This window comes from Olea europaea, chromosome 12 (genome assembly GCF_002742605.1).
Source record: "Olea europaea var. sylvestris chromosome 12, O_europaea_v1, whole genome shotgun sequence".
Classification (NCBI taxonomy): Eukaryota; Viridiplantae; Streptophyta; class Magnoliopsida; order Lamiales; family Oleaceae; genus Olea; species Olea europaea.
Genome location: NC_036248.1, coordinates 4,447,273 through 4,456,559, shown reverse-complemented (window position 1 = coordinate 4,456,559; position 9,287 = coordinate 4,447,273). Strand labels below are relative to the sequence as shown.

General features: G+C 40.9%; 1 protein-coding gene across 3 annotated transcripts in view; it reads left to right on the top strand.

The window, feature by feature from the left end:
• The window catches only part of LOC111405283 (nucleobase-ascorbate transporter 6-like), a 14,765-nt gene extending 5,589 nt beyond the window's left edge, over window positions 1–9,176 (top strand). For all 3 annotated transcript variants that reach the window (XM_023034094.1, XM_023034092.1, XM_023034093.1), the window contains exons 11-15: window positions 7,579–7,637; window positions 7,714–7,805; window positions 8,369–8,446; window positions 8,535–8,695; window positions 8,802–9,176. In XM_023034094.1, coding sequence (XP_022889862.1) covers window positions 7,579–7,637; window positions 7,714–7,805; window positions 8,369–8,446; window positions 8,535–8,695; window positions 8,802–9,020 — 609 coding nt within the window. In that variant the 3' untranslated portion in view covers window positions 9,021–9,176. The remainder of the gene's footprint in view (window positions 1–7,578; window positions 7,638–7,713; window positions 7,806–8,368; window positions 8,447–8,534; window positions 8,696–8,801) is intronic.
• The last annotated feature ends 111 nt before the right edge of the window (window positions 9,177–9,287 follow it).

The following is a 9,287-nucleotide window of genomic DNA, read 5'->3' as shown; positions in this document are numbered from 1 at the left end:
CAAACACACACAAAGAAAAAAAAAAAAAAAAGAAAGAAAAAATACAGTAAAGAAGAAAGAAGAAATTGAAGGCAAAACCAAGACTTTTACTTGAATTCTGTCCTTTGCATATGTCATATCTTGATCATCTTCTTTAGACACCAATGGCATCTCTGGTAGAGAGGATTGGATATCAGTGGACAGTGTTAAGGAAAAAAAGAAGTAAATCTTGTTTATTATACTCTCCAGTCTCGTTTAGCCATCTCTTATACTGTGTATCTTACATGCTAGGAATGCGGCAAAACTTAGACAACAAATTTACAATTGCACAGCACCTTATGATGCAGGGTAAATAGGAAGAAATAAGAAGGAGAAAGGAGGAGAGGAGAAGAAGGGGAAACCGGGGGAAAGAAAAACACAGAGAGGAGAAAATGGGGCTACAGCCAACTTTTTATTCAACCAATTCATCAATCTCCAAATTATAATGTAAAATAGGTTTAAATAGTTAAGCAAACCTAACAAGTTTGGGCCCGAGCCCATACAAGTCCAAATCTTAAGTTATAGTCCAAAAGATAAATAAAGCATAAATAAAGCGTAAATAAACTAAGTAACGTTCGATGTCCTCATCAACTCTCGCGGGGTGGGAGAAAACTCGACCCTGTCGAGTGGATATATCACTCTAGGCTGTCATCAATCTCCCAACCATAAGCTGAGTGGTTGGGCAAGTTTCTTCCGACGTCTGTAAAAATGTGTCAATGGAGGTCTGAACCTGGTGTTCTCACCAATTCCCCTCGGGTGGACGGGAGGCGTCTGGGCCAAGGAAGATCCTGCTGACTCCGATAAAACTCCAATAAATCTGGATCCAATTGCTGTAGTGTCTCCCTGGAGATCCATGCATAGTCAGAATCTGGTCGACCAACCCAACGAACAAGGAAGCGTTGAACCTCTCCATCATTAGTGAACACAGTTTCTTCATTTAAAATATCATCAATTTTTTCTTTGTGCGCTGTCAGAGGTGGTAGTGGATTAGAAGGGGCCAAAGAATCAGGATCAAGGTCCACAAAAGGAGGTGACAGAGGATCATCTGAGGGAATGAAATGACCTTTATAAGCTGCAAGGTCCTCAACATTGAAAGTAGAGTGGTAACCAAGGTGTGGTGGAATGTCAACAATGTAGGCATTTGGACCAACTTGCTTTAAAATTTTAAAAGGACCAGCACTACGAACTTGCAATTTGGAGGCGGATCCATGTAGACGCCGCTCTGGCCTAATGCGAACCATAACGTAATCCCCAATGTTAAACTCAATATGTTGTTTGTGTAAATCAGCTTGGAGTTTATATTTTGCATTGCTAGCTTCAAGTTGTTTATTGATCTTAATATCCAAGTCACGAAGATGTTGTGCAAATGTTTCGGCTGATACTGACACTCTAGCCTGTGGGGACATAGGGATGAGATCTAATGGTTTCCTAGGCTTGTACCCATGAACGGTTTCAAATGGACTCATACCTAATGAACGATTTATGGAGCTATTATACGCAATTTGAGCTACAGGAAGGATCAAATCCCAATTTCGAAGGTTTTCCCGGACCAGACAACGTAATAGGCTACCAAGACTTCGATTAACTACTTCAATTTGACCGTCAGTCTGAGGGTGGTAGGCCGTAGAAAATTTCAATTTGGCGCCCATCTTATGCCACAAAGTTCTCCAAAAATGACTAGTGAAACGAATGTCCCTATCAGACACGATGGTTTTGGGAAGCCCATACAATTTGACAAATTCATTAAAGAATAACATGGCAACCTTGGACGCATCCAACGTCTTGCTACAGGAGATAAAATGAGCCATCTTTGAGAAGCGATCGACAACCACAAAAATAGAATCATGCTTCTTTGGGGTGCGTGGAAGTCCCAACACAAAATCCATACTAACATCTTGCCAAGGAAAATTGGGGACAGGGAGGGGGGTGTATAGACCTGTGTTCTGCTTCTTCTGCTTACCCAATTGACAAGTGTTACAAGTACTAACAATCTTAGCCTCGTCTTTCTTCAAGCTAGGCCAATAGAATTGACGTTCAACTTCCTCTATGGTCTTATCACGTCCAAAGTGACCGGCTAACCCTCCCGCATGAATTTCCCACACGATGAAATCTCGCATTGAAGTTTGAGGGATGCACAATTTATTGGCTCTAAAGAGATAACCCTCCTCAAGTCGGAAGCCATCTGTGGTGCCTGATTGTCCCCTTTGTAAATCAAGAAATATATTTTTAAAATCGGGACATGCCTCGTAATCCTCCTTAAGTCTTTCAAAATCGATGACCTTGACACTCATGATCGACAAAAGGGAGACATGACGACTTAATGCATCAGCTGCTTGGTTTTCTACGCCCTTCTTGTGTTTTAGAACAAATGAATAGGCCTGCAAATATTTGACCCAACGATCATGCCTAGAACTTAATCTTTTCTGGGAGTTGAGGTAACAGAGGGCCTCGTGATCCGAATAAAGGACAAATTCCTGGGGTAACAAATAGTGGCGCCAATAGCGCAAAGCCTGGACCACCGCATACAGTTCCTTATCATAAGTTGAGTACTGCTGCTTGGCTTCATTTAACTTGTCACTGAAGTAGGCAACCGGGCGACGATCCTGACTCAAGACTCCGCCTATACCTACCTTGGAGGCATCACATTCAACTTCAAAGACTTTGGAAAAGTCGGGAAGGCGCATAACAGGACCCTCCGTCATTCGCTTCTTGACTAACTTAAAGGTCTTAGTCGCTTCTTGTATCCAACGAAACTCCCCTTTCTTCATGCACTCCGTGATAGGCGCCATAATAGTGTTAAACCCCTTAATAAAGCGACGGTAAAATGTAGCTAAGCCATGAAAGCTTCTGACGTCATGAATAGCTTTAGGCTCAGGCCAGTCCATAATCGCCTGAACCTTAGTAGGATCAGCAGATACTCCTGTCGAAGAGACAATGAAACCCAAAAAAACGACTGTATCGGTGAAGAAAGAACACTTCTTGACGTTAGCATATAGATTAGTTGCACGAAGGGTAGAGCAGACTTGTGTGAGGTAGTCAAGGTGTTGCTCCTTAGACTTACTAAAGATGAGGATATCATCAAAGTAGACAACAAGAAACTTTCCCATGAAAGGTCAGAGAGTTTGTGTCATTACTCGCATAAAGGTACTTGGCGCATTACTTAGCCCAAAAGGCATGACCAGCCATTCATAAAGACCATCTTTCATCTTAAACGCGGTCTTTCACTCATCACCTGGGCGAATTCGAATCTGATGACATCCACTCTTCAGATCAATCTTCGAAAAAATTGTGGCACCAACCATCATATCTAACATATCGTCAAGTCTAGGAATGGGAAAACGATACTTCACCGTGATCCTATTGATCGCGTGACTATCCACACACATCCTCCAAGAACCATCCTTTTTGGACGTCAATAGGGCGGAGACAGCACACGGGCTTAAACTCTCACGAATGAATCCTTTGTGAAGGAGGTCATCCACTTGCATTTGAAGTTCAGCGTGCTCGGTAGGATTCATCCTATAATGAGGCAAATTTGGGAGGGATGCCCCTGGGACGAAATCTATGGCATGTTGAATATCCCTTAGTGGAGGTAGATGATCAGGTAGGTCCTCCGGAAAGACGTCTCAAAACTCTTGGAGGACTGACTGGACTTCAACAGGGCTCTCTATTGTGGAGTGGGATGGAACCTCCATGACCACCAAAGCGAACATAACTGAGTCACCAACAAGTGTACGCTCAAACTCCGTAGGACTAATGATGTGCAATCCCTTTCGTTCCCCACTTTTCTTCGTTTCTAGTGGGCCAACATGCTTTGGGGGTAGTGGGTTAAGGTGAATCTTCTTTCCATTAAACATGAAGGAGCAGGAATTGGATCGACCATAGATGGTTACATCTAGGTCAAATAACCAAGGTCGTCCTAAGATGATGTGCCCGACATCTATTGAAATGACATCACACCATATATGGTCCTTATAGTCGAGAAACTGGATAGGGGCTAAACAACGCTCCTTGACAGCTATAGAGGAGGTATCAACCCACAAGACACTGTATGGCTGAGGGTGAGGAACATACTTCAACCCTAGACGGGATACAGTAGCTATTGAAACCGCATTAATGCAGCTGCCACTATCCACGATAACTTTACAGCCCTTATTATTAATCTTGATGTAAGTGTGGAAGATGGCATGACGACGCCAATCATCGGCATCTCTAGGCTGGGTAAGAGTGCAACGGACGACACCGACTCTAGGCGTATGTGGGATAAAGGGATTAGCCTGAATACAACCTAAGAAGGTATCTTCACTATCCTCCAAATCATCAAACTTTTCTAACTTAGGCTCATAAACCTGGTCCTCTATTGGCTCGTCAACTATACCTTCACGCTCTTCCAAAACTAGGGCTCGGCTAGGACACGTAGAAGCAATGTGACCAAAACCCTTACAGTTGAAGCATTGCAAACGAGAGGACGTTCTTGAAACCTCAGAACCTCTACCTTTACTATCCGATGTAGGGGTAGTATTAGAAGGAGGAGGTCCTAGAATAGATTTAGGGGATGGAGTGGATGCAGAAGAGGTTGCAGTGCGGGAGTCACTACGACTTCTGTTCGGTGTCCTAGTCACTAACTCGTAATCCCGAACGAAAGAGTATGCGTGGTCAAGAGTGGTGACACCTCTAAGAACAAGCTCACGTCTAAGATCATCCCGTAGGCCTTGCCTAAACCTACTCAAGGTCATGACTTCATCCTCAACGACCTGATATCTCATTCGAAACTCGTCAAACTGAGCAACATATTCGGCCACAGGTCGACTGCCTTGCGTAAGTGCGTTCCATTGATCTAGCAAGTTGCCCCTGTAAGATTGAGGTAAATATTTTTCTTCAAGGCGGTGCTTCATTTCATCCCAGTTCCCAACAGGGGGAGCATGGCGCCTCTCTAGGAGGTCCTCAACACTTTTGCAAAGCAGTTGAGCTGCACCAGTTAATTTCAAACTGGCAAATTGTATCCTCCGATCTTCAAGGATCCCATACTAGGCAAAGAAGCAATCTATATCTCTAACCTATTGATTGAATACACTAGGATCTAGACAATCATCAAATGTAGGGGCATCTAACTTAATATTTCGAAAGAGGCGCTCCTCGTGGCGAGGGGGAGATAGCGTACCATGACGGTGATATTCCCGCTCGCGTCCACGAGCTTGATTTCCCTCCCTACGATCATGTCTAGCATGGTGTCGACCACCTTGTGGACGACGATGATGTCTATTAATGGAAGCGTCAGAATTTTCAGCTTCAGTTGAGTATTGGGTTGGGTCAAGAGTGTTTACCCTAGCAGTTAGGGCTCTATTCTCCTCACGAGTAGCTGCTAACTCAGTTTGGACAACCGTTAATTGGTTTTGTAATTGTGCCGACTGTCGGGTGATAGCTTCAATGTGGGAAGGGTCCATGGTAAGGGTACTAGCACTAGACGCAGTAACTCGACCACTACGCAATTGCATACACAGTAACACAAGGTAAGTGAAGTGCACTACTGAGATCAACAACCAACGAGTGTCAACAAGGATAATAGTGACTGAAATTTATCTATTGTTATTATTATTATTTAATTTAATTTTAGGGATTACGTATGGCCCGATCGCAAGCTAATACTACTAATGCCAATAGAATAAAAGCAAAGGTACAAATGCTAGGTCTAGTCACGTGGGTTAAACGAGTGAACAATGGGTCGGTTCGTGAATTTCAATCCAATAGATTTAAGGCTAAAATTATCAAAATATTAGCAACACAAATAATTAATTGATGCAATTCTAAAATACAGTAACAGTGTCACTAAAAAAATAGATAGGAGTAGAGGCTCCTTGAGTTCAGTTGGCCTGAGTCGTCCCCGCGTCGAATGCCTTCACTTTCTGAACTGTTAAGTGCTGAGATGTCAAGATAGAAAATTCCGTGTTCGTCGAGGAAATAATGTACCTGTAAAATAATGTCAGGAAATTCTCAAAATTCTCGAAATTTATTTATTTATTTATTATTTTTTTAATACTTACAAAATCAGAACAATAAAACAATAAATGAGCCCATTTCACAAAATTGGGCCTAAATCAAATTCAAATTTCCAATCAAGCCAAAGCAATAACTAATAAAACCAACCCGATTCTAATAAAGCCCAAAAAACCCAAGTGAAAACTAATAAACCAATTCGATTGAAATCAAGCCCAAACGCAATTGATAACTAATAAACCAACTCGATTGAGAATCAAGCCCAAACCCATAACTCATAAACCAACCCGATTGAAAATCTGTGGGAGTCAGCGTTTGGGAGGTGGCCGACGAAGGAGAGTCTCAACGATGTGGGGCGCCGGTTTACTAGCAGAAGTCCGAATTCGTAGTCAGAGAGATGATTCCGTTTCTGGTTTTGGATGAAGATAATATGGTGGTCGACTGCGGGTGGGTGTCGCGTTTAGTTTGCAGCGACTGTAGGGTTATTGCCGTAGTGCGGTTTTGCGGTTTTGGGTGCTGGACTGTGGTGGTAGTTGGTGGTGCAATTGGCGAACTGAAGCGGCCCGTTTGAAGTCATGGTCGGTGGCGGCTTGGTGTTTTGTTTGGATGTAAATTCGGTGATATGGTCGTATGTAGAAGATGATGCTGGGAATTATTGCAAGTAGTAGTAGTTGTGGTGGTTGTTTCATCAATCGGATGCTGAAACAGATGCAGAGAAGAAATTGTCAGTAATTACCCACAGATGACTTGGAGAGACAGACAGAAGTGCGGCCATATTTGTGACAAAATCCAGGTTTTAGCTCTGATACCAATTTGATGCAGGGTAAATAGGAAGAAATAAGAAGGAGAAAGGAGGAGAGGAGAAGAAGAGGAAACCGGGGGAAAGAAAAACACAGAGAGGAGAAAACGGGGCTACAACCAACTTTTTATTCAACCAATTCATCAATCTCCAAATTATAATGTAAAATAGGTTTAAATAGTTAAGCAACCCTAACAAGCTTGGGCCCGAGCCCATACAAGTCCAAATCTTAAGTAATAGTCCAAAAGATAAATAAAGCATAAATGAAGCGTAAATAAACTAAGTAACGTCCGATGTCCTCATCACCTTATAAAGGTGATCATAAATGAAAGATTTGTATTCTTAGACTAAATATTATGAAAGGCTTCTCTGCTTGATGACTGGCTTAACCAAATTCATATAGCCAGTGATAATAAAGTGCTCTTTTCGCTGGGCATTGTTATTTCTTTATTTGCTTCATAACCATCTACATGAACCCACGGTTTCTCCTATGAAATTAGAGGAAGGTATGAATTTAGCTCTTGAGATCTTAAGTTTATACGTTAGCAATGGAACATATGATCACGTATATAATATTTCATATGAGATGCTTCCAGGCTTGTGCAAGTATAGAGAACATGCTTGTAACGATTGCCTAATATCATGTGGAATGGTCACTATTCACCATTTTTAGAATTTTCTAGCAAACTTAGAATGAGTCTTAATTTTGTTTTTTAAAAACCATTGAATGCCAGATTCTTGGTGAATAACTTTCATTTATATTGCAGGGTGTTAGTATCTTATTATCTGGGTTGTATGGAACCGGGAATGGGTCATCTGTGTCTATGTAAGACCTTATTTTTCTTGAGCATGCTTGCAATTGATCTCCTTATAACGCGACTGCTTTTCTTGGATTTAAACAGTGAAAATGTTGGCCTTTTAGCACTGACGCGTGTTGGTAGTCGAAGAGTGGTGCAAATTTCTGCTGGATTCATGATCTTCTTTTCTATTCTTGGTAAACTGTTTCGTGATTTTGAATGCTTGCTGGTCCACGGAGATTCATCTTTATTTGTTCAAACAAAACCTTAAAAAAAATTAAAAAATTAAAAATTAAAATAAAAAATAAAAAAATAACACACACTTGTGACCTCTTCTTTATATGAGGTGGTTTGACATAAATACCACAGCATCCGGAAGTTCTGTGACCCTTGCCGCCATCCATTTGTATAAATTTGAGCACGTGGTCAGGCTTCACTTCAAAAAATAAAGAATTTGGTTGCATGTGACGGGGCAAGTTGGAGATGAACTTAGCCTTGTTTGGTCGAGATTCTTCAAAACTCATTTTTCTCCAAACTAATTTTCAACCACATTCTTCCGATAAAGTAATTTTGCTCATGGACCCATAACTTTTTCTTATTTTTTAACCACACATTCTTAAAAAAATTGGCTTCTCATAAAATCTATTCTCAAGAAATCTAAATCAGGCGGGCTCTTAAATTATTAATATGTTTCTTCTGTAACGGCTAAAATTATTAAAACAAGATAGTTCAACATAACTAAATTATCCAATTTATGCAGGAAAATTTGGAGCAGTTTTTGCTTCCATTCCAGCACCAATCGTAGCTGCTTTATACTGCCTCTTCTTTGCCTACGTGGGTATGTCTATATAATCTTAAGAACGGTGAACATTATTGATATTTGGTTCACATTATCATTAAGTTACTTTGTATTCTGTGATATTCAGGTTCGGCTGGTATAAGTTTTCTTCAGTTCTGCAATCTCAATAGCTTCCGGACCAAATTCATATTAGGTTTTTCCATTTTTATGGGTTTGTCCGTGCCACAGTACTTCAACGAGTACACTGTTATTAATGGCTATGGTCCTGTCCATTCCTCGGGAAGATGGGTACGCTTAAGAACCGAACTTGTGATTTTCTTCTAGATTTTAAATTCATGCAAAATAATGATTGTTATGCATGCATATTCTTATGGTTTTTTTGTTGTCTAAACAGTTCAACGACATAATCAATGTCCCTTTCTCGTCTGAAGCTTTTGTGGCGGGTATATTAGCGTATTTCCTTGACAATACGCTACACAAGAAGGACAGCCAAATAAGGAAAGACAGAGGCAAGCATTGGTGGGATAAATTCCGCTCATATAAAACTGACTCAAGAAGCGAGGAATTTTATTCTCTTCCCTTCAATCTCAACAAATATTTCCCTTCTGTGTAAATCTTTGCATCCTGAGACAAAACGGGTTCTCAATTTTAGCTTATTAAGTAGTTCTTGAAACCTAAATATGCAACTATGGCATACCGAATTGTTCTTTAAGTTGTCTTATTTTTAGTAAATGGTATAAAAGAGTTATAAATAACCTGTTCATTTGAAGAGTGCCTAGAATCTTTATTGATTATTTATCTTTCTTCTGTAATGCACCACTGCATTTCCTTCCAATTCCATAACTGGAGAGGGATGCACTTATTGCTTTTACTTGACGCA